The sequence below is a fragment of the Oryx dammah genome, unplaced genomic scaffold (genome assembly GCF_014754425.2).
Source record: "Oryx dammah isolate SB20612 unplaced genomic scaffold, SCBI_Odam_1.1 HiC_scaffold_13, whole genome shotgun sequence".
NCBI lineage: Eukaryota > Metazoa > Chordata > Mammalia > Artiodactyla > Bovidae > Oryx > Oryx dammah.
The window spans coordinates 48,837,001-48,863,695 of NW_024070197.1; the positions used below are offsets into that span (position 1 = coordinate 48,837,001).

The following is a 26,695-nucleotide window of genomic DNA, read 5'->3' on the forward strand; positions in this document are numbered from 1 at the left end:
TTCTGGAATCTAGAGGATTCTTCTGGAAGGTGGAGTGTGTTTTCATATTGGAATTTTAAATTAATGTGTGTTAACTCATAGAAATACTGCAAGATTGGAAAACTTAAAACTGCAAACTCCCCCAGACTCCTTAAGACCCTGATCTCATAGGAGTAGAGGAAATACGTGTCTTCAACTGAATATTCATATAACAGAAGATTACTAACAACCATAATCATCTTCATTATATTTCTCTTAAAAATTTAACATTCAAGTTATAAAAAATAAATGCCCTATAATAATAAATGCCTTATAATAGTAATCTGGCCCAGCAAATCCACTACTGGCTATATACCCTGTGTTTGTGTGTGTGTCTGTGTGTGTGTGTGTACTTAATTGCTCAGTCATGTCCAACTCTTTGTGACCCCGTGAACATAGCCCGCCACGCTCCTCTGTCTATGGAATTTTCCAGGCGAGAATACAGAGTGGGTTGCCATTCCTACTCCAGGGAATCTTCTGACCCAGGGATCAAACCTGTGTCTCTTGCATTAGCAAGTGAATTATTTATTACTACCTTGCAAAAACCATAATTCAGAAAGACACAGACCCCAGTCTTCATTGTAGCACTGTTTACAATAGCCAGAACATGGAGGCAACCTATATGTCCAGTTTACAAACAAATGGATAAAGAAGGTGTGGTACATATATACAATGGAATATTACTCAGCCATAAAAAGGAATGAAGTTGGGTCATTTGTAGATACGTGGATGAACCTTGAGTCTGTCATACAGAGTGAAGTAAGTCAGAAATAGAAAAACAAATATCATATTAACACATGTATGTGGCATCGAGAAAAAAACGGTACAGATGAACCTATTTGTAGGAATGAAAGTACAGATGTAGAGAACAGATGTGGACATGGAATGGGGGTTAGGGGAGGGAGCTTAACTGGGAGACTGAGATTGACATGTACACTACCATGTGTAAAACAGCTAGTGGGGAAAAACTGCTGTACAGTGTAGGGAGCTCAGCTTGTTGCTCTGTGGTGACCTGGCAGGGTGGGAATGTGGGGGCTGGCTGGGAGCAAGGTCCAAGAGGAACAGGGACATACGTATACGTATGGCTGATTCACTTCATTGTACAGCAGAATTTAATACAACACTGTAAGGCAACTATATCCCAGTTTAAAAATAATAATAACATAATCATGTTTTCTCTTGCTAATCTTCATCAAATGAAAATTATAACCCCTTAAACTCAATTTCAGGACACTTAACAGGCTCCCATCAATCTAACCTTTTTTTTTTTTTTTTTTCTTACAACAAAAGTTCTGATAATGATTTGACTGATAAGGGAAGCAGGGTGGGAGTAGGTTTGTTTACCCACCATTAAGGTCCTTCAATCATATGTTAATAATAATGTGTGTGTGTGTTCCAGAGTGTGGTGTCTAAGTCTAGTCAGAGCTCTGCTAAACATGGAGAATCTTCATTTAGGGCCCAATGTTTCAGGATAGGAAAGAAAGAAAGGGAAAGGAAGTCTAGATAAAAGTTTGTAAACTTAAAAAGTGAAATTTTAAAATGATTTCTGGAAATTTAGGCTGCTTCTTTAGGATAGTATCTTGTGAATGAGGACCCATTCAAATAGGTTCCTCATATCATCTACTAAATTAGTGCATTTTACAGACTATTACCTGGCAGCATTGTTTGATATAGGGAATCTAGGAAACAGGGTTGGTTCTTTGTGAACAAATATGTAACCAAAGTAATAATCTCTTAGAGGTTTTAATCTAGTACCTCAAATTAACTCTGCAGACATGTTCTTAATTTTTTCCCCATGCTGCTTAAAATATTTTGAATTGTATTTTACTATTTTTCAAGTGTGATTTTCCATATTTAAAAATTATATATCTGTAGCAACAACAGTTGGCTGGAGCTAACTAGTTGCCATCCTCTTTGGTCAGTAATGGCCTGTTTTTAGTGCCTCTCAGTTCTCTTCCTCCTACTGCTTCTCCCATCTAGATATCTGTAGACAGTTTGTATGTCCTGTGCCTTTCTACTATTTCATGATCTCAGGTGTAGCAGAACTTCTTAAGTTAGATCCTTATGCCTCATAGTATTTGAGTTGATGACCTCTCAGCTTCTGAATGCAATTGAACTCCTGCTGTGTAAAGGAAGAGTTGTTGGCATTAGCTGGTTTATATTAATGACTTCAGCAATCTGATGGCTCAGATGGTAAAGAATCCGCCTGCAATGCAGAGACCTGGGTTCGATCCCGGGGTCAGGAAGATCCCCTGGAGAAGGGAACAGCTACCCACTCCAGTATTCTGGCCTGGAGAATTCCATGGACTGTATAGTCCTTGGGGTCGCAAAGAGTCGGATGCAACTGAGCGATTTTCACTTTTCAGCAGTCATGTCCTTTGGTACAGTTTTATGAACAAGTGGAAGGAGATGAAAGATAATTTTATTCTACACTCTTATGCTGCCCTTTCACTAGTGTAACTGGAACTAAGAAAGACAGGACAGTACTACAGAACAGATGTAAACATGAACTTGGCAAATTCTCCTGGTTCAAACATTCTTTGTGAAAATGTCTGATGGTTTCAGAAAATACCAAAAATATTTTATTACCTGTGTTTTTTCCAAAATGAACCACGAACTTCTTTGGAAATACAATGACTCTCAACATTGAAGGAGAACTTCTTCATGTAGGAACTCTAAATGACATTATGAATATTTCTTTTTAAAAATTTGCATTGTAATATTTTTCTTAAAAGATTGAAATATACTGAATACAATGCCAGAAATGACAATTTTTAATCTCTTCCTTCATACCATAGTATATCAAAAGGATGTTAGATGCCCATTATTAATGATTAATCTTTGTTTTGATTTTTCCTAACATGGTTTAGTTCACGTAGTTAAACTTACAATTCAAGTTTCTAAATTCCCAAGGCTTCCTTTTGATGCCAGCATTAACCGAAGGGTTCTTCATTTGAAAGGAAGACTGTGCTGCACTTGGCAATGATTAAAATGCAGTAAAGCTTGGTCCTTTCAAACTATGAGTGGAGATAATTGAAGCATAAGCCATTTAATGTTTTTGCACACACCTGACTGTCTATTTTGAGGAGAAGAAAGTGCGTGTACGTTGACTATTTTCACTGTTCTACTTGTTAAAAGAATCTAATGAACAAGGATTCAATTGACTTTGGGACTTATATCTTGAATTTTTCACGAACTCGTAATGGCAGTCTTTTGATACAGCTTATTTCTTCAATTGAATGCCAGTGATGTCAGTTATCATCATGATATTGCTGTTAGCATTTTAAAATTAGTTTTCAAAATGGGAAAGGCAAACCCATATCCAGAATATATAGCTTTACTGCTGTAAAATGAGTTGTTGCCACTTCTACAGTAGATGAGATCCAATGTAATCACCATATCCCCAACCCCTTATTGTATCTCATTCTGCACCCCATCTTCTCTATGCACTCCTCAGCCCCTGCCCTCACAATACAGTCTCATGCTTCCTCTCCTGGTTCCTACCAGGGCCTGTTAGCTAGCTACTGCATGTAATTCAGGCTATAGTCCCTTTCTCCCTCAAATGACCATCACATTCCTAGTCAAGTATCTTGTACTTAACCCATTTTTGGCTTAATGGCAGCAGAGAAGATGGGACAGACTGCAGGAAGTGAGAGCAATGTTGCCTAATGAGGTAGAAAATTTTTTCACCAAGAGAGCTAGCCTTTAGGGGTAATTTCTCCATCATCTTCAAATGAGAGAGTGTCAGTCTCTAACAGTCCACTTCTGAAGGCTCTGAAAATCCATTCAAGTAAATCTGGGGATTCAGGATTTTCATATTATCAACTAGGTGTTCCTATCCCCTGGGTCTAGTATCACATTTTACTATCTAAGGCTCTAACCTTAACATAGCAGAGCTGCTTAAGTTGAGAATTTAACCTTCTTGTCTACAGCCATACCACCATGAACACACCCCATCTTGGAAGGTTAGCTAATCTTGATACTAATCTTAATTAAGTATTAAGCTAATCTTAATACTAATCTTGATTAGTACTTGGATTTCACTTTCAGAACTCTTCTAGGCCCTCACTCAGAGTTCTTCTACTCTTACCATTAAGACCATTAACTTCTGGTCTTATTCATCAGCTTTCCTTGCCCTTCAGACTGGAGGTAAAAAACTCTTGTTTTGCTCCCCAAGAGGCTTTCACACTTAGCTTTTAATTTATTACTCATGCTCAGGCTTTGTATCATTCCTGTATTTCCTGAGTTGAGCTTTGCAAAAGCCATCTAATTCTACTGTCTTTATTTGTTGTTCTTCAGTCTTTAAATTGTGTCTGAATCTTTGCAACCCCATGGACTACAGCATGCCAGGCTCGCCTGTCCTTCACTATCTCCCGGAGTTTGCTCAAATTCATGTCCGTTGTGTCAGTGATGCTATCTAACCATCTCATCCTCTGCCACCCCGTTCTCCTTTGGCCTTCAATCTTTCCCAGCATCACGGTCTTTCCAGTGAGTTGGCTTTTTGCATCAGGTGGCCAAAGTAACAGTTTCAGTTTTAGCATCAGTCCTTCCAGTGAGTATTCGGGGTTGATTTCCTTTAGGATTGACTGATCTCCTTATAGCCCAAGGGACTCTCAAGAGTCTTCTCTAGTACCACAGTTCGAAAGCATCCACTCTTCAGCACTCAGCTTTCTTTATGGTCCAACTCTTACATCCATACATGACTAATGGAAAAACAATAGCTTTGATCAAATGGACCTTTGTATACAATGTGATATCTCTGTTTTTTAATACACTGTCTACCTTTGTCATTGCTTTTCTTCCAGGGAGCAAGTGTCTTTTAATTTCATGGCTGCAGTCCCCATTTACAATGATTTTGGAGTCTAAGAAAATGAAATATGTCACTGCTTCCACTTTTTCCTCTTCTGTTTACCATGAAGTGATGGGACTAGTTGCCGTGATCTTAGTTTTTTGAATGTTGAGTTTCAAGCCAGCTTTTTTACAATCCCCTTTCCGCCTCATCAATAGGCTCTTTTATTCCTCTTCACTTTCTGCCATTAGAGAGGTATCATCTGCATACCTGAGGTTGTTGTTATTTCTCCCAGCAATCTTGATATCAGCTTGTGATTCATCCAGCCCAGCATTTCATATGATGTACGCTGCATGTAAGTTAAATTAAGCAGGATGACAATATACAGTCTTGAGTAGTCTCAGTGACATGTCACAGCACCCATTAGTTTTACTGAGTACATTTCCTTTAATTTTATCGTATACAATACTCTTAACTATATAGGATGGTAAGAACTTTATTGCTTTGTTGACCAAATTTTTTTTCAAGCTGTTATTCTCATTCAAACTCTGAGGCATTATTCTGCATGTTGAGTTGTTATTAAATAATTGTCTCTATTTTTATTTCTTTGCAAAATAAATTATTTTCCTGCAACTCCTTTATATAATTGAACGATGAAGTGAATTTTTTTTAAATCTGATTTATAAGGTACTTCCAGTCCCTCATCTTACTTTACTGTTTTTCAAAGTCTTATTAAATAATTAGTGAAGCTGTGAAAATAGAATCAACAAACATCATGGGAGTAGCAAGAAATGAGCCTAGAAATGTAGGTAGGTAGGCTTTCACCTGACCCATGAGATTTACCCTATATCCTGGAAGAGAAGGAATGAGATCAAATTTGCACTTTTCTGTTTTAATCATGCTGATGACAGTGTGAAGGATCCATGGGTGAAAGAGAGAAGATTGATTGTAGGTATGTCATCTCGCAAATCACAGATGTTGTTTGGGAGTTTTCCTAGTGGAGTATGGAGATAAACACTTCATTGGGAGTATATGATTAAACATATTAAAGAAATTACCATTACAAAAGACTATATTTCAGACTTTCCTTATGGTATAGTGGATAAGAATGCACCTGCTGATGCAGGTGACATGGGTTTGATCCCTTACCTGGGAATATTCCACATGCCTCAGAGCAACCAAGTCTGTGTGCCACAACTACTGAACTGTTGGTCTAGAGTCTGAAAGCTGCAACTACTGAGCCCATACACTCTAGATCCCATTCTTTGCAACAAGAGAAGCTCATGGTATGCAAAGAAGAGTAGCCTCCACTTGCCCCACTTGCAGCAACAAAGACCCAGTGCAACCAGAAATAAATAAAAAGTCCAAATTGACCAAAGATAAAAATAAAAACCAATATATTTGTATTCATAGGCGAAGCATCCCTAGTGTGGTGAAATAAATGTAGAGATATTTGATACATTGACATAGACAATTGTTCCACTTTCTCGGAGTTAGTTTTGGGTTCAGCTGGGCTTCCCAGGTGATGCTAGTGGTAAAGAACTCACCTACCAATTCAGGAGACTGAAAAGATACAGGTTCCATCCCTGGGTTGGGAAGATCCCCTGAAGGAGGACATAGCAACCCATTCCAGTATTCTTGTCTGGAGAATCCCTATGGACAGATGAACCTGGCTGGCTACAGTCCAAGGGTTGCAAACAGTCGGACATGACTGAAGCAGCTTTAGCACTCAGGCACACAAGCAGCACACAAAATAATAAAAGTTAACAAGTTACTTAGCCTTCAGAGGGTTCTATGAAAATCTTTATCATTATGATTATTATTTAAATTGCTTCATTAAATTCATATGAAGCCTTTATAGAAAACATATGAATGATAGTTTCCTAAATGTATTTAATTGGATGAAAAAGAAAACCTTTTGAGATAGTCATGATCTTTATACCACTTTCATCTTTTAAAAGTGTAGAAGGATGTCATTTTAATATTCCTTTGAGTCAGCTCATCATTTTAAAACTTTCATGTTCATTAAATAAAATTGCCATTCACAAAAGTAATAAATGATGCTGCTAGAATAGACTTGCAGATTACCTGGCCTTTGCATTAATAGGTTGTTTGAATGTCAACCTACTGTTTTTCAAACCATCTTTTTTAAATTCTTGCATTTTTAATAAAACTTTTTAGTTGAAATATATGGAAATAATTGTACTACTTAAAATTTGAAATACAGTTTATTGCTCACTTAACATGTGTGCTAATGATTGTGGGTGCTGTAATACTATTATTTAAAATAATGCTGAAATTCAGTGGAGACGGAGACACAGAGAACAGACTTGTGGACAAAGTAGAGGAAGAACAGGGTGGGATGCTTTGAGAGAGTCGCATTGAAATGTATACATTACCATATGTGAAACAGATTGCCAGTCATAATTCTCTGTATGACATAGGGAGCTCAAACCCAGTGCTCCATGACAACCTAGAGGGGGTGGGATGGGGTAGGAGATGGGAGGGAGGTTCAAGAGGGAGGGCAGATATGTATACCTATGGCTGATTCATGTTAATGTTTGGCATAAACAACACAGTACTGTAAAGCAGTTATTCTCCAATTAAGAATAAATAATTTTTAAAAATAAATTAATAAATAATACTGAAATCTGACTATGATATATAGTAAAGTGTTGCTTTTATAGTGAGAAAGCAAAAATGTGATTATGATTAGACTATCTTTTAAAAATATATAGCCTGTCTTAAAATGTGTAAGATATAAAAGTAGTACACATAATTGTTTGTAAAAGTAAAGAATAGAGGAGGAACAAGATGGCGGAGCAGTAGGTGGACGTGGAGTACATTTCTCTCCATGGATACATCAGGAATACTCCTTCAGACACAGAAGTGCATGCAGAACACCAGCTGAGAGTGGACAGGAGTACCTGACCAGTGGAAAAGAATATATAGAACTGTGCAAAACTTGGTAGGACAAAAGAACTGAGGGGGAAGGGAGTGTTAGTAGGACTGGACCTGCCTTCTGTGGGTGGTGGAACTGAAGCAGCGGTCTGATCCCCACATTGGGGCAGTTGTCTGAGTCAGAGGAGAAACATTTAAGGCTGAGCGTGAAACAGCTGATCTATGGAAGCCTAAATGGAATGAGAATCAGAGTACTTGCTGCAGCCATACATACCCCGGACAAAAATGCTGGTCCCCTGGAAGGTGCAGTAGCTGGGAGCTGGAATTTAGGGATTGTGGAGCAACCCCAGGGCGAGGGCTGCTGTTGACTGCAGAGAAACAGATTGAGGGGATGTGAGGTAGGAGATCATGGTGGGAAATGCTAGTGGAGGAAAGCCAGGCAGTCATGGAAGCAAGGCAGTACTGCTGAGTCACACATAGGGGGTGGAGCCATCACCATAGCCTCTCTCTCCCCACATGCCAGCATTGGCAGCTGAACAATAGAGAGGCTGGCCCATTAAATGCCTGATGCATTTGAGTACATAGTAGGACCCCACCCAGGGTACTCCTCTAAGTGACTGATGCACCGAACTACAGAGTAGGGCCCCACCCAGAATGCCCCTTTAAGTGCCTGAAACGCCAATCTACAGAGTAGAACCCCAGCCAGGAGGGCCCCCTCTATGTGCCTGACTTGCGAAACTACAGAGAAGGACCCTAGGCAAGGGAGCCCTTTAAGTGCCTATACCGATGGAGCTACAGAGAAAGACTGGCCAAAGAAGCTTTCTGATCGCCAGCTACAAGAGGCTCGGAAAAAAACCAGAGGGCCATAACTCCTATGGCGGAGGCAGTACTTGTCCCTGCACACTTGGTGCTGCCAGGGTCCCCATGAGCCAAGCAGCTGCACCACCTTCACGCTCAACTCTCACTGAGGCCTAGCTGCCACAGGCAACTATGCCCGCAGGGTACCTTCAGTCGTGTCCGACTCTTTGCGACCCTGTAGACTGTGGCCTGCCAGGCTTTTCTGTCATGGAGGGGGCTTCTCCAACAAAGAATACTGGAGCATATTGGCCTATAGTGGTTGCCATACCCTCCTAGAGCACTATATTTCCTACTGCCCTAGCTGCCAACCCCCCTGAATACCTGGTGCTGCCAGACCCCTCCAACCCAAGCAACTGCAGCACATCCATACCTGGTTAAACCCAGGTCCTCTGGGGCAACCTTAGGAGGAAACCCCTGTGGACGACCCACATGCTGAGGTGGAAATAAAACAGTTGAAACTCAGGCGCAGTGTGGCTAAGGAAGAAGACCCAAAACGTTCCCATTACCTGTATAGTTCAGTTCAGTCGCTCAGTCATGTCCGACTCTTTGTGACCCCATGGACAGCAACACACCAGGTCTCCCTGTCCATCACCAACTCCCGGAGCTTACTCAAACTCATGTCCATTGAGTCGGTGATGCCATCCAACCGTCGTCTCATCCTCTGTCGTCCCTTTCCCCTGCTGCCTTGAATCTTTCCCAGCATGAGGTTCTTTTCCAATGAGTGAGTTCTTCATATCGGGTGGCCAAGGTCTTGCAGTTTCAGCTTCAGCATCAGTCCTTCCAATGAATATTCAGGACTGCTTTCGTTTAGAATGGACTGATTGGATCTCCTTGCTGTCCAAGGAACTCAAGAGTCTTCTCCAACACCATGGTTCAAAAGCATCAGTTCTCGGTGCTTAGCTTTCTTCATAGTCCAACTCTCACATCCGTACATGACAGCTGGAAAAACTATAGCTTTGACTAGATGGACCTTTGTTGGCAAAGTAATGTCTGCTTTTTAATATGCTGTCTAGGTTCAAGCTGCACATAAATCCACACGATCAACTAGGCAGACTTTCTGTCCGTGGAATATATAAAAGGCTATTGAGAGCTCCCACAAAAGAAACTGTACTAGTTCTGATAGCTGTGGACGTTGGAGGCCAAGAACACACAAGAGTAAGACCAGATTAGAATCTGAGCTGCATCCACAGCAGGTCCAGAGAACAGCACAGTGTTGGAGGTTATCCTAAGGTGGACTGTGACTCCCAGCAAGGGAAAGAACTCTAACAGCAGTGACTGAACAAAAACATTTGTTACTCCTGACTGAACAAAAATATTTGTTATTCCTTTTTTTGACTTGTTCTGTAGATTCTTTTGAATTTTTTCTTTTTTTTCTTTTTTTCCTTTTTTCCCCTTGTGTTGTAGTTGTCGATTTTATTAGCACTAATAAATCCAGTTAAGCTTTTGAGCTTTTTTTTTTTCTTTTTCCTCAGTCACATTTTTATTGTTGTCATAAACCTCTGCCTCTGTGTTGGGCTTTTGCAGGTCTCTGGAGTTTTCCTCTTTTTTTTTTTTTCTGTCTCTTTTTTAAATTTAAATTTTTAATTTTTTAAACTTATTATTACTTTTTCTACATTTATTCCTTTGTTTGCTTTTCCGACTGTTCTTTTTCCCTTGCAGTTAATCCTTAACGTATATAAATCTTCATCTACCTCTATTTAACTTTGCATATCTATTCTTTCCTTTCCTCTCAACATATTTGTTTGTTTTGTTTACAGTGCTTTATTCCCTACTTGGCACCTTGCTTTAGTTTTGTTTTCCAGTTTGTGCTTTAGTTTTGTTTTTAACTGGTAAATATAATTTTTTATTTCCTTTGTTCACGGGGTCAACCTACTATATTTTTGTTGGACTGTTTTGACTTTACTCTTTGGCGTATATGTGTATGTGTATATTCCATTATTTTAATTATTATTTGCCTGATTTTCTAACTGCCATTTGTCTGTGATTCATCTTTAGTTTCTCGTTTTTGCATATTTGTTTTAATCTTACTTAATACCATAACAAACCACTTGTGGAATCTTCGTTTCCAGCAAGAGATCAAGCACTGAGCCTTTGGAATGGTAGCACTGACTACAAGACCCTAGACTACCAGAGAACTGACCCTAGGGAGTATCAAATAGTGAGAACTCACACAAAGGAAACCACGTGAATACAAGAACCAGCATCACCCACCCACCAGTAGCACCCTGTGCAGTAGCACCTCATCTGAATAACAAACAAAACTATAAATCCAATATCAGCAGATGTCACTGTCACTCAGCCTTGCCCATCAGAGAAAAAACAAACAAAAACTCAACACAGATCTCACCCTATAGGAAGTTTACACAAACCACTGGACCAACCTTAGGGGGCGGAAACCAAAAGTAAGAAAGAATTCAACCTTGAAGCCTGGGAAAAGGAGACCTCAAACACAATAAGTTTAAAATATATTGGGAACGCATGTATACCCATGGTGGATTCATGTCAATGTATGGCAAAACCAATACAGAATTATAAAGTAAAATAAAAAATAAATAAATAAATAAAGTAAACAGCAACAAAAAAAAAATAAAAAAGAGAAATACTACACACATGAAGGAACAAACTAGAAACGCAGAAGTCCAAATAAATGAGCAAACAGGCAAAAAGGAATTCAGAATGATGATAGTAAAGATGATCAAAAACCTTGAAAGGAAAATGGAGAAAATGCAAGAATCAATTAACAAAGACCTAGAAGAATTAAAGAATAAGCATGCAGAGACAAACAACAGAATTACTGAAATTAAAAATACTCTAGAAGGAATCAGTAGCAGACTATCTGAAGCAGTGAGCTGGAAGATAAAATGGTGGAAATAACTTCTGAAGAGCAAAATAAAGTAAAAAGAATGAAAAGAGTTGAGGATAGTCTCAGAGACTTCTGGAACAATATCAGGTGCACCAACATTCAAATTATAGGGGTCTCAGGAGAAAAAGAGAAAAAGAAAGGATATGAGAAAATTTTTGAAGAGATTATAGTTGAAAATTTCCCCAATATGGAAAAGGAAATAGTCAAGCAAGACCAAGAGGCACAAAGAGTCCCATACAGTATAAACCCAAGGAGAAACATGCCCAGACACATACTAATCAAACTAACAAAGACTAAACACAAAGAAAGAATATCAAAAGCACCAATGGAGAAGCAGCAGATGACATACAAGGGAAATCCCACACACTTAACAGCTGATCTTTCAACAGAAACTCTGCAGGCCAGAAGGGTATGGCAGAATATATTTAAAGTACTGAAAGGAAAAAATCTACAACCAAGATTACTGTACCCAGCAAGGATCTCATTCACAATTGATGGAGAAATAAAAAACTTTTCAGACAAGCAAAAGTTAAGAGAATTCAGTACCGCCAAACCAGCTTTACAACAAATGTTAAAGGGACTTATATAGTCAAGAAATACAAAAGAAGAAAAAAGATCTAAAAAGGTAACCCCAAACAAAAAAATCGCAATAGAAGTGTGTGTGTCTGTGTGTGTGTGTGTGTGTGTGTGTGTGTGTGTGTGTATCTCGATAATTACTTTAAAAGTAAATGGATTAAATGCTTGAACCAAAAGACATGGACTGGCTGAATGGATACAAAAACAAGACCCATTTATATGCTTTTGACAAGAAACCCACTTCAGACCTCAAGACACATATAGACTAAAAGTGAGAGGATGGAAAAATATCTTTCATGTCCAGTTCTAACTGTTGCTTCCTGACCTGCATACAGGTTTCTCAAGAGGCATGTCAAGTGGTCTGGTATTCCCATCTCTCTCAGAATTTTCCACAGTTTATTGTGATCCACACAGTCAAAGGCTTTAGCATAGTCAATAAAGCAGAAATAGATGTTTTTCTGGAACTCACTTGCTTTTTTGCTGATCCAGCGAATGTTGGCAATTTGATCTCTGGTTCCTCTGCCTTTTCTAAAACCGCTGGAACATCTGGAAGTTCACGGTTCACGTATTGCTGAAGCATGACTTGGAGAATTTTGAGCATTACTTTACTAGTGGGTGCTGCTGCTGCTAAGACACTTCAGTCGTGTCCAACTCTGTGCGACCCCATAGATGGCAGCCCACCAGGCTCCCTCGTCCCTGGGATTTTCCAGGCAAGAACACTGGAGTGGGGTGCCATTTCCTTCTCCAATGCATGAGATGAGTGCAATTGTACGGTAGTTTGAGCATTCTTTGGCATTGCCTTTCTTTGGGATTGGAATGAAAACTGACCTTTTCCAGTCCTGTGGCCACTGCTGAGTTTCCCAAATTTGTTGGCATATTGAGTGCAATACTTTCACAGCATCATCTTTTAGGATTTGAAATAGCTCAACTGAAATTCCATCACCTCTACTAGCTTTGTTCATAGTGATGCTTTCCAAGGCCCACTTGACTTCACATTCCAGGATGTCTGGCTCCAGGTGAGTGATCACACCATCATGATTTTCTTGGTCTTGAAGATTTTTTTTGTACAGTTCTTCTGTGTATTCTTGCCACGTCTTCTTAATAACTTCTGCTTCTGTTAGGTCCAGACCATTTCTGTCCTTTATTGAGCCCGTATTTTGCATGAAATGTTCCTTTGGTATCTCTAATTTTCTTGAAGAGATCTCTAGTCTTTCCCATTCTGTTGTTTTCCTCTATTTCTTTGCACTGATCACTGAGGAAGGCTTTCTTATGTCTCCTTGCTATTCTTTAGAACTCTGCATTCAGATGCTTATATCTTTCCTTTTCTCCATTGATTTTCACTTCTCTTCTTTTCACAGCTATTTGTAAGGCCTCCTCAGACAGCCATTTTGCTTTTTTGCATTTCTTTTCCATGGGGATGATCTTGATCCCTGTCTCCTATACAGTGTCAGGAACCTCAGTCCGTAGTTCATCAGGCACTCTATCTATCAGATCTAGTCCCTTAAATCTATTTCTCACTTCCACTGTATAATCATAAGGGATTTGATTTAGGTCATACCTGAATGTTCTAGTGGTTTTCCCTACTTTCTTCAATTTCAGTCTGAATTTGGCAATAAAGAGTTCATGATCTGAGCCACAGTCAGCTCCTGGTCTTGTTTTTGTTGACTGTATAGAGCTTCTCCATCTTTGGCTGCAAAGAATATAATCAATCTGATTTCAGTGTTGACCATCTGGTGATGTCCATGTTTAGAGTCTTCTCTTGTGTTGTTGGAAGAGGGCGTTTTCTATGACCAGAGCATTCTTTTTTTTTAAGGATGAACTTTTTATTCTATATGCCTGTTACAGAATAAAAAAGGAGGGGGAATAGTGTGTCACAAAGTTCTATGACAATTTCCATAGCTAGAATTATTAAGAATTAAGGGCGAAAGAATAACACAGAAGTCAATACCTACCAAAATGTCCAGCAATACAATTTTCATCTGAAATAATTTAGAAAATAAAAGTCTGTGTTGAAAGATAAGCAGTGCATCCAAATAGATCACTCCAGTTGAGTCAACTGTTTGTGACTCTATTTTTTTTTTTCTTTAAATCAAAAAAGGCAACTGACATTACCATTTTGTTCTTAAATAGGAAGAAAAAAGAACTGGGAATAACTACCAAAATGTTAAGTTTTATCAAACTCCTTAAGTAACTAAATAAACCTTTAAATATAATTTCTATTTTCAGCATTTAACAGCTAATAATCACTACTCAAATTAGATTCCATTGATATTAATTATATCAACAACTTGTCAAATATAGAAATGGTCTGCTACTGCTAATTCACTTCAGTCATGTCTGACTCTGTGCAACCCCATAGACGGCAGCTCACCAGGCTCCCCTGTCACTGGGATTCTCCAAGCAAGAACACTGGAGTGGGCTGCTATTTCCTTCTCCAGTGTATGAAGGTGAAAAGTGAAAGTGAAGTTGCTCAGTCGTGTCCAACTCTTGGGGACCCCGTGGACTGCAGCCTACCAGGCTACTCCGTCCATGGGATTTTCCAGCCAAGAGTACTGGAGTGGGGTGCCATTGCCTTCTCCATGACCAGTGCATTCTTTTGGCAAAACTCTATTAGTCTTTGCCCTGCTTCATTCTGTATTCCAAGGCCAAATTTGCCTGTTACTCCAGGTGTTTTCTGACTTCCTACTTTTGCATTCCAGTCCCCTATACATTATTAGAGAAATGCAAATCAAAACTTCAATGAGATATCACTTCACACCAGTCAGAATGGCCGTCATCAAAAAGTCTTTCTCCATAACCATGGAGAGATTATGGTGAAAAGGGAATGCTCTTGCACTGTTGGTGGGAATATAAATTGATACAGCCACTATGGGCAGATGGTATGGAGATTCCTTTAAAAACTAGGAGTAAAACCACCGTATGACCCAACAATCCCACTCCTAGGCATATACCCTGAGAACATTGTAATTGAAAGAGACTCATGTATCCCATTGTTCATTGCAGCACTGTTTACAATACCTAGAACATGGAAGCAGCCTATTTGTCCATCGACAGATGAATGGATAAAGAAGTAGTGCTACAATGGAATATTACTTGGCCATAAAAAGGAATGCCAGTTGAATCAGTTCTAATGAGGTGGATGAACCTAGAACCTATTATACAGAGTGTATTAGGTCAAAAAGAGAAAAATAAATTTCGTATTCTAACACATACATATGGAATCTAGAAAAATGATTCTGAAGAATTTATTTACAAGGCAACAGTGGAGAAACAGACATATTAATAGACTTATGGACATTGGAAGAGGGGAGGAGAGGATGGGATGTATGGCAAGGGTAACATGTAAACTTGTATTACCATATGTAAAACAGATAGCCAATGAGAATTTGCTGTATGGCTCAGGAAACTCAAACAGGGTCTGTATCAATCTAGAGGAGTTGGATGGGGAGGGAGATAGGAGGGAGGTTCAAAAGAGAGGGGATGCATGTATAGCTATGCCTGATTCTTGGTGAGATTTGACAGAAAAGAGCAAAATTCTGTAAAGCAATTATCCTTCAAAAAGATAAGTTAATTAAAAAATATAAAATGTTTAAAAAGATGCATTTAATTGCATCATTGTGTAGGGTAGCACTGGTCCCTAAAACATATTTTTGTTGTTTCATTCTATAATTGTTATCACTGTCTACCAGAAAGAATATGCAGGTGGTCTCTAATTGTCTTGTTTTCTTTGCGTCGGATGATGTATCCGTTAGGAACAGTGGGACTAGTTGTGGAACTATCAATTATCATTATAGAAAAATATTTTTTTTAGCTTAAGAGACCTATCTGAGATTATATTGGTACTTTTAAAAATATTGCTATAAGAAAATGAACTAGAGTTATGAAAGAAAAAAAAGTAAAGAATGCCTTTGAATGACTAATACTAAATGCTCCCTTTAAATGCATTTTCTTTAATTGTATTAATACAGGGTCATCTGCTTTATTTTCTTTGATGGATCAAGCATATTGAAATAAAGTTTATAGATTTTCCTGATGTCCAGCAGTTAAGACTCCACAATTCCACTGCAGGGGGCACAGATTTCATCCCCGGTCAGGGAAATAAGATCCTACATGCCTTGTGCTTAGACAAAAAAAAAAAAAATACTGATAGCATTTCTTGTTGAACTTGTAAGGAGTCACATTACCCATCATTGATGTTGCTTAGATCTAGATCTTATAAACTGTCAATAAGCATCATTTGATGTGCATAAATATATGTATATATATATATAATTTTAAATGTGTTTAAATACAACTGTATTATAACTGATTTTATGTATTGTATTTCTTCCTGTTTAAATGTACACATCAGTAACAAAGCTTACAATTCTGTAATTTTCCTCCTAGATTTATTCCTCACGACATTGTCTGCTTCTAGTACCTTCCAGTTTGAGATATGGGAAAATTTGGTAAGAAATCTTTTCTTTTAAGCATTTTTAAATGATGGCTTTCAATGAAAAGCACACAGTTTTAGAAAATAAAATGAAAGTAATCACTTGGTCGATTGATTTCAACAATAAATAGAACAGTTTTAAGAGCTTTTGGTTGCATTGCTGCATTCAAACTGCTGAATATTGCTGAAGGAAATGATTCATTCAGCATCAATTCCTCTGCAGGTTTTTAAGCATGACTGCCAATTAAACCAATCAGTCTGCCCTAATGCGCATGTTAACAGGGACCCTGCTAGGCTGTCAGCTGGTGAGAGAGGTGCCTGTCATTTAATTTGTCAGCATGATGGTTTGTTGAAGAAAACCCCTTTTAAAAGACTTATTTTTCCTTTTGCCTTCAGTCTTCTATAAAAAAAATAAGAACAACAGTCACTAAATTTACTGCCAAGTTGACCAGGATTAACGAACCTTCCCTAGTATTTTTTTTAATTGCAAGTAGAATATTCCCAAACTGGTATCATGGTTTTATTTTATTTTTAGCTTGAGGTAGATTATATGAAAGATGAATTAATGCAGAATAGACTACCCCAAGTTTTAAAATTCAAATAATAGAGGATAAGATTTGAGGACAAGCCAAATTGGCCAACTGAGTGACATTCATTAAATAATGGTCAAGTATTAAACCTCACTTTTCTCATATGGGAAACAGAAGTAAGAATGTCTGTTTCATAGACTGTGAAGATTAAAGTAAAACAATGTGTGTAAAGTACCTGGCCCACGGTAGACACTTACAGAATTTTTGTTTGAGATCACTTGATTTCCCAGCTATTTACTCTAGATTATCTTTTATTCAATCCAAATTAAACCCATTGCATTTTAAGAGATTTTTGTTAAAATACTCATGAACAATAAACAGATCTTTAAAAATGTAAAGCACAAGCCCATGGAAGAAGATTCATTATTTGCCATCTCTTACAGCAGAGTCATAACTCAGATTTCTTCATAGGAGGAAACTAGGAAGAAGTGAAGAGCTTTGTTTAGATAAAATTAGGGCTTTTGAATATTACTAACTACACCCCAACTAAGCAATCTGATCCTTCTTTCTTTTTTAATGAGGCAAGGAGAAAGAAGAAAGACTTCTACACTGGAAAGATTTATCTCTGTTTAATGTACATCTTTTTGAAATGTAGTTGTATTTGTTTTTCTGATGATAGAAATATAGTTGTTATATTCTTAATGGTTACTGTATATGAAATCTTCCACTAGTAGGAGATACTCATTTTCAGGTGACCTTGAAATCAAGTGAATCTTGAGGTTTTAGAAAGTGAGAAAATCAGTCATTTTGATTATTAATATCCATCTGGGAGAGAAAAGCCTCATTATTAATAAATATATATTTATATAATCAAGGACTACTTTTAAGTATTTTATTTCCTCTCAGATTAGGCTGATTTAAAGGTAATAAAATGAAGCAACTTTCACAGGAGAAAAATCATGAAGAGACTAGATTTTGGAGGGGATCTTTTTTCCCTTTGTTATTTTCTTTAAACAAAATTAATAAATTGTCTGTTTGCCAATAGAGATTAAGGATTTTTCTTGTGGTAAAATAGCTGGATTCACATGGTGTTTGTGTTATCAGTAATATAAAACTCATTAGTACAAATTAAGGAGAATGTAGACTCAAAATTAACTAGTTGAGATAAAGTTTAAGTTTTGTAAAATGGAAGAATCATTTTTAATTAGTGATTGGACAAGTTGCAATAACACATTAATTGACCAAAAAGCCTTCAAAACGTATAAAGCCGTATTAGCTAGTAGAGGTATATGAGCTGCAGCAAATCTTTTTAGTCAGCTGTGGTGTGCACAGCCACGGTAGATACTCTGGTAGATCAGAAATTAACAGAAGATGAGGAGGAGGGCTAAGCTGTGAGTGTAGGCCACTGTGACTGATGTGATGAGATGTACTAACCCCGTGTTACAAGGAGTTAAAAAACAGAGCAATTAATTCCATTTGGTAGCAATAACATAGCAGTCATTTGGTAGCAATAACCATAATAATTCTTATAGCTATGAACCATAACAAAGTTCATACATAACTCACAATTGCCAAAAAATGGGAAAAACCTAAATGTTCATTGACAGAAGAATGGTTAAAGAAGATGTGGTGTGTGTGTATATATATAATGGAATATACTCAGACATAAAAAATATTATGGAATATTACTCAGACATAAAAAAGAATGAAATAATGCTATTTGCAACAACTAGAGATTCTCATACTAAGTGAAGTAAGTCTGATAGACATATATGATATCACTTATATGTGGATTCTAAAATGTGGCACAAATGAACCTACCTATAAATCAGAAATAGACTCATAGACATGGAGATCTGACTTGTGGTTGCTAAAGGGGAGGACTGGAAATTTGGAGTTGTTGAATGCAAACTACTACATTCAGAGTGGGTAAACAACAGGATCCTACTGTATATAGCACAGGAAACTCTATCTAATCTCCTGAGATAAACCAAAATGTAAAGAATATTAAAAAAAGAATGTATATCTGTGTATAATGGAGTCACTTTGCTATACAGCAGAGATTGGCACAACACTGTAAATCAACTCTATTTTTAAAAGAAAAGGAAGGAAGAAGAAAAATCATCTGGCCTAAAAGGGCCAAGACTGAAAATTTCTAACTTAAAGGGTAATGGGTGTTTATTCATGGGTCTTGATTTGCCATTCTTCTCTTAACTCTTTCCTTTCATGATACTTCTCTGTTCTCTTCCTTGATTTCTAGTGCTACATTTCTAATCATTTCCTTGATATATCTCTTATCTAAAATAATTTCTTTTCCTGTTCCCAATTAGACCTTCCTTTGTATTTTCTATTAGGTAGGCATTCTGTGTTCTCATATCTATCCCTTATCTGTCCCCAACATTCCACTCCTTTAATCATCCATCTGTTGCCCCGGATATAGTAAATTCTACTTATTTCCCCATCTTCAGATTTTCCATCTGATATGCAGTATCCAGATTAATTGCAACAATGAAAGCTCTATTTATCTCACTCTCAGTCTTAAAACATTTAGGACTTAAGCTTCTCAATAAATTTTTAAAAGATCAAACTACTTAGTTTAGGAGTCAAGGCTTTTGCTGATCTTGTGTAAAGCTATTCTTCTAATCTTCCATTATCTTTCCATATTCTGGCCCAAATCAGCCAGTTTCTACTCTGTGTCCTCTGTTTCCTGTGCGTATCCTTTCCCTACTCTTCCTTTTCTTTCAACCACTAAAATCCTGCTCATCTGCATTAGCCATTTGAAATACCACGTCTTCCTTAAAGTCTTCCCTAATGATCCTGGGTGGACCAAATGGAAGCAACTGCTCTGTTTTTTTAACTCCTTGTAACATGGGGTTACTACATGTCATCACATCAGTCAGAGTTGCCTACACTCACATCTTAGCACTCCTCTTCGTCTTCAGTTAATTTCTGATTTCCTAGAGCATCTACTGTGGGGCTGCGGACACCACAGCTGACTAAAAGCATTTGCTGCAGCTCATATTACGCTACCAGCTAATAAGGTTTTATATGTTTTTAGGGCTTTTCAGCCAATTAATGTTACTGCAAATTGTCCAGTCACTAATTAAAAGTGATCCTCCCATTTTACAAAACTTACACTTATGAAAATTGTTATAAAACTTACAACAATCATTTTCTTATTATCAGAATTGTTGTGAACATAGGAGTGCCTGTATCTTTTTAAGTTATAGTTTTGTCTGGGTATATGCCCAGGAGTGGGATTGGTGAATCATATGAGGCTCAGTTTTCTGAGGAACCTCCATACTGTTTTCCAGTGGCTGTACCACTTTACAGCCCAGCCAACAGTGTAGGTGGGTTCCCTTTTCTCCACGCCCTCTCCAGAATTTTATTGTAGACTTTAATGATGGCCATTCTGATTGGTGTGAGGTGGTCCCTCATCATAGTTTTGATTTGTATTTCTCTAATAATTAATGATGTTGAGCATCTACTGGCCATAGGCCAGATGATTCTTTATTGTGGAGATCTATCCTTTAACTTGTTTAGCAGTATCCCTGGCCTCTGTTCACTTAGATTCTAGAAGGCACCTCCCACTTGAAACAGTCAAAATATCTCCATACATTGCCCACTGTCCTCTGGAGAATACGTACACCTCAAGTCAAGAACCATTGCTTTCTGTGAATAAAGATGTAGATACAATGATAGTCATCATGTGTGGCTTCCTGATCATTTTTAACATTATATATATGGCAGTTTAAATACTAAATATTAAAACCTGCAGGCCAAAGCATAGGTGGTCATCCCTGAAAGGATACTTCTTACAACATAGCACCTGTGATTGGAATTCAAGCAGAAAATGTCAACTCTCCTGTCAATGGCAGTGCGTTTAGCTGATTCAGTGATGGGTAGCAGATATAATAGTATTACTACTAGCATTCCTAGTCAATAACTATTAATGTTGACTAAGTACATATTTGTGCATATGCTGAACTGGTAAGCACTTTATATGCATTATTTTACTTATCTTCACAAAAACTTTGTAAAAGTTCATTTTAGATAAAAGCAAATATGAAAATGCAAAATGATGGGATACTGAAAAAGGAACTCCCCAGGTTGGGAGGTGCCCAGTATGCTACTGGAGATCAGTAGAGAAATAACTCCAGAAAGAATGAAGGGATGCAGCCAAAGCAAAAACAATACCCAGCTGTGGATATGACTGGTGATAGAAGCAAGATCCAATGCTGTAAAGAGCAATATTGCATAGGAACTTGGAATATTAGGTCCATGAATCAAGGCAAATTGGAAGTGGTCAAACAGGAGATGGCAAGACTGAACGTTGACATTCTAGGAATCAGGGAACTAAAATGGACTGGAATGGGTGAATTTAACTCAGATGACCATTATATCTACTACTGTGGACAGGAATCCCTTAATAGAAATGGAGTAGCCATCATGGTCAACAAAAGAGTCAGAAATGCAGTACTTGGATGCAATCTCAAAAACAACAGAATGATCTCTGTTCGTTTCCGAGGCAAACCATTCAATATCACAGTATCCAAGTCTATGCCCCAACCAGTAACACTGAAGAAGCTGAAGTTGAATGGTTCTGTGAAGACCTACAAGACCTTTTAGAACTAATACCCAAAAAAGATGTCCTTTTCATTATAGGGGACTGGAATACAAAAGTAGGAAGTCAAGAAAACCTGGAGTAACAGGCAAATTTGGCCTTGGAGTACAGAATGGAGCAGGGCAAAGCCTAATAGTGTTTTGCCAAGAGAACTCACTAATCATAGCAAACACTCTCTTCCAACAACAAAAGAGAAGACACAAGAAGAAACACATGGACATCACCAGATGGTCAATACCAAAATTAGATTATTATATTCTTTGCAGCCAAAGATAGAAAGCTCTATACAGTCAGCAAAAACAGTACCGGGAGCTGACTGTGGCTCAGATCATGAACTCCTTATTGCCAAATTCAGACTTAAATAGAAGATAGTAGGGAAAACCACTAGATTATTCAGGTATGACCTAAGTCAAATCCCTTATGATTATACAGTGGAAGTGAGAAATAGATTTAACGGACTAGATCTGATAGATAGAGTGCCTGATGAACTGTGGGCGGAGGTTCGTGACATTGTACAGGAGACAGGGATCAAGACCATCGCCATGGAAAAGATATGCAAAAAAGCAAAATGGCTGTCTAAGGAGGGCTTACAAATAGCTGTGAAAAGAAGAGAACTGAAAAGCATAGGAGAAAAGGAAAGATATAAGCATCTGAATGCAGAGTTCCAAAGAATAAAGAAGAGATAAGAAAGCCTTCCTCAGCGATCAATGCAAAGAAATAGAGGAAAAGAACAGAATGGGAAAGACTAGAGATCTCTTCAAGAAAATTAGAGATACCAGGGAAACATTTCATGCAAAGATGGGCTTGATAAAGGACAGAAATGGTATGGAACTAATAGAAGCAGAAGATATTAAGAAGACGCGGCAAGAATACACAGAAGAACTGTACAAAAAAGATCTTCATGACCAAGATAATCACTATTGCGTGATCACTCACCTAGAGCCAGACATCCTGGAATGTGAAGTCAAGTGGGCCTTAGAAAGCATTACTATGAACAAAGCTAGTGGAGGTGATGGAATTTCAGTTGAGCTATTTCAAATCCTGAAAAATGATGCTGTGAAAGTGCTGTACTCAATGTGCCAGCATATTTGGAAAACTCAGCAGTGGCCACAGGACTGGAGAAGGTCAGTTTTCATTCCAATCCCAAAGAAAGGCAATGCCAAAGAATGCTCAAACTACCGCACAATTGCACTCTTCTCACACGCTAGTAAAGTAATGCTCAAAATTCTCCAAGCCAGGCTTCAGCAGTACATGAACCGTGAACTTCCTGATGTTCAAGCTGGTTTCAGAAAAGGCAGAGGAACCAGAGATCCAATTGCCAACATCCGCCAGATCATGGAAGAAGCAAGAGAGTTCCAGAAAAACATCTATTTCTGCTTGATTGACTATGTCAAAGCCTTTGACTGTTTAGATCACAATAAACTGGAAAATTCTGAAAGAGATGGGAATACCAGACTACCTGACCAGCGTCTTGAGAAACCTGTATGCAGGTCAGGAAGCAACAGTTAGAACTGGACATGGAACAACAGACTGGTTCCAAATAGGAAAAGGAGTATGTCAAGGCTGTATATTGTCACCCTGCTTATTTAACTTCTATGCAGAGTACATCATGAGAAATGCTGGGCTGGAAGAAGCACAGGCTGGAGTCAAGATTGCTAGGAGAAATATCAATAACCTCAGATATGCAGATGCTACCACCCTTATGGCAGAAAGTGAAGAGGAACTAAAAAGCCTCTTGATGAAAGTGAAAGAGGAGAGTGAAAAAAGTTGGCTTAAAGCTCAACATTCAGAAAATGAAGATCAAGACATCTGGTCCCATCAGTTCATGGGAAATAGATGGGGAAACAGTGAAAACAGTGTCAGACTTTATTTTGGGGGGCTCCAAAATCACTGCAGATGGTGATTGCAGCCATGAAATTAAGACACTTACTCCTTGGAAGGAAAGTTATGACCAACCTAAATAGCATATTCAAAAGCAGAGACATTACTTTGGCAGCAAAGGTCCGTCTAGTCAAGGCTATGGTTTTTCTAGTAGTCATGTATGAATGTGAGAGTTGGGCTGTGAAGAAAGCTGAGCGCCAAAGAATTGATGCTTTTGAACTGTGGTGTTGGAGAAGACTCTTGAGAGTCACTTAGACTGCAAGGAGGTCCAACCAGTCCATTCTAAAGGAGATCAGTCCTGGGTGTTCTTTGGAAGGAATTATGCTAAAGCTGAAACTCTAGTACTTTGACCACCTCATGTGAAGAGTTGACTCTTTGGAAAAGACTGATGCTTGGAGGGATTGGTGGCAGGAGGGGAAGGGGACAACAGAGGATGACAGATGGCTGGATAGCATCACCGACTCTATGGACGTGAGTTTGGTGATGACAGGGCGGCCTGGCGTGCTGCAATTCATGGGGTCACAGAGTCGGACATGATTGAGCGTCTGAACTGAATTGAACTGAAACAGATGCTTACGTTAGAACTAAGTTGCTCAGACTGCAAACCTAGAAACAGTGGAGCTAGAATTTGAACTAGGAAATCTTGTCTCTAAATCTTGGGCCTTTAAATCATTACACAGACATTTCCAGAAGCTAATTAGGTGAAAGAAAATGTAAAGGACATGATTGTCACAATGCGTTGGCCCAGTTTTGGATTGAAGGACTACAGTGAAGGTCAGTAAGAACAGCACGGTACAGAAGAGGCCACAGTGTAGTAGATGAGTCTCAAATGGCAGCCCATGAAAAAGTATTTGCAGCTCAGAAGCACACGACTGACATTATAAAAATACCTGCATCAAAGTTAAATAAACAAGGTGACAATATACAACCTGTCTTACTCCTTTCCGAATTTTGAACCAGTCCATTGTTCCATATCTGGTTCTAACTGTTGCTTCTTCACCTGCATACAGGTTTCTCAGGAGACAGGTAAGGTAGTCCGGTACTCTAGTCTTTTAAGAATTTTCCACAGTTTGTTGTGATCCACACAGTCAAAGGCTTCCATGTAGTCAATGAAGCAGAAATAGATGTTTTTCTGGAATTCCCTTGCTGTTTCCATGATTCAGGGAATGCTCTGGTTCCTTTCCTCATCGAAACTCAGCTTGTACATCTAGAAGCTCTCCGTTCACCTGCTCTTGAAGCTTAGCTTGAAGGATTTTGAGCATAACTTTGCTAGCACATGAAATGGTTGCACTTAAACGATAGTTTGAGCATTCTTTGACATTACTCTTTTTTTAGATTGGAATGAAAATTGACTTTTTCCAATCCTTTGGCCACTGCTGAGTTTTCCAAGTTGGCTGACATATTAAGTGCAGCACTTTAACAACATCATCTATTAGGGTTTAAATGGCTGGAATTCTATCACCTCCACTAGCTTTGTTCATAGTAATGCTTCCTAAGGCCCACTTGACTTCACCCTCCAGAATATCCAGCTCTAGGTGAAAGAGATGGGAATACCAGACCACCTGACCTGCCTCTTGAGAAATCTGTATGCAGGTCAGGAAGCAACAGTTAGAACTGGACATGGAACAACAGACTGGTTCCAAATAGGAAAAAGGAGCACATCAAGGCTGTATATTGTCACCCTGCTTATTTAACTTCTGTGCAGAGTACATCATGAGAAACGGTGGACTGGAAGAAACACAAGCTGGAATCAAGATTGCTGGGAGAAATATCAATAAACTCAGATATGCAGATGACACCACCCTTATGGCAGAAAGTGAAGAGGAACTAAAAAGCCTCTTGATGAACGTGAAAGTGGAGAGTGGAAAAGTTGGCTTAAAGCTCAACATTCAGAAAACGAAGATCATGGCATCTGGTCCCATCAGTTCATGGAAAATAGATGGGGAAACAGTGGAAACAGTGTCAGACTTTATTTTTGGAGGCTCCAAAATCACTGCAGATGGTGACTGCAGCCATGAAATTAAAAGATGCTTACTCCTTGGAAGAAAAGTTATGACCAAGCTAGATAGTATATTCAAAAGCAGAGACATTACTTTGCCGACTAAGGTCCGTCTAGTCAAGGCTATGGTTTTTCCAGTACTCATGTATGGTTGTGAGAGTTGGACTGTGAAGAAGGCCGAGTGCCGAAGAATGGATGCTTTTTAACTGTGGTGTTGGAGAAGACTCTTGAGAGTCCCTTGGACTGCAAGGAGATCCAACCAGTCCATTCTGAAGATCAACCCTGGGATTTCTTTGGGAGGAATGATGCTAAAGCTGAAACTCCAGTACTTTGGCTACCTCATATGAAGAGTTGACTCATTGGAAAAGACTCTGATGCTGGGAGGGATTGGGGTCAGGAGAAGAAGGGGAGAATACTTTAATAATGGTAAGAGAAACATGTTTCTGCATGTTAATGATGGAGAGTTAAAATGGCTGGAAAACTGCCTGTCACAAGACAAACGTTACTTACTCATGTTCCTCAGGCATTTAGTCTTAATGCTTTCTGGGTAGCATTGCCCCTCTGTGAAAATGTTGAAGATGATTTCTTCAGAAATAACTTTCAGATCTGCAGTATCTTTAGAGGAACAAAGGAGAAAAATGTTTTAAATTTTTAAAATATTTTAAAATATATAGTTTTCTATATGAAGCATGTAAGAACCAGGGTTAACACATCGAATAGTTAAAAGAGAAATCAGTGGTAAGAGAAGAGCTTTAAGAGCTCAGAACCTAAATGCAGTGTTTTGGTTTATTTTTCTTAGGTTCTAATATAAAATTATAGAAAGGAAAGATAATAATTTAAAGAAATGCATATTATTTTTGTAAGCCAGACATTCTGTTTTGGTAAGGGTAACTGAAGCAAAAGATCTCTGAGGAGTTCTCCTATTTTGTTAAGCTTGGCCACCTCTGGTTGGACATGTCAGCTATTGTACTCCTTTGCTCCCTTTCTGATAGTGTTGGTATGAATGAGCCATTGAAGATGAATGTAATTCTCATCTCATTTGAATATCTTTACCTAATTAACCCCCAACAGAATGTTCTTTCTTGAAATTTGTAAAACATAGCATCTTTCCTACTTACTCATACCACTTATATGTTGCCTTCAAAAATTCTCTTTTCTTGACTTTTATCTTATCTTCCAACTGGACTGTTAGCTCTTTAGGGTAGAAACTATTTTATATACTTC

General features: G+C 38.4%; 1 protein-coding gene across 1 annotated transcript in view; it reads left to right on the top strand.

Moving 5' to 3' along the window:
* The window catches only part of ITFG1 (integrin alpha FG-GAP repeat containing 1), a 285,005-nt gene that overhangs the window by 49,028 nt on the left and 209,282 nt on the right, over positions 1–26,695 (top strand). The window contains exon 7 of the mRNA XM_040253601.1: positions 16,392–16,453. Coding sequence (XP_040109535.1) covers positions 16,392–16,453 — 62 coding nt within the window. The remainder of the gene's footprint in view (positions 1–16,391; positions 16,454–26,695) is intronic.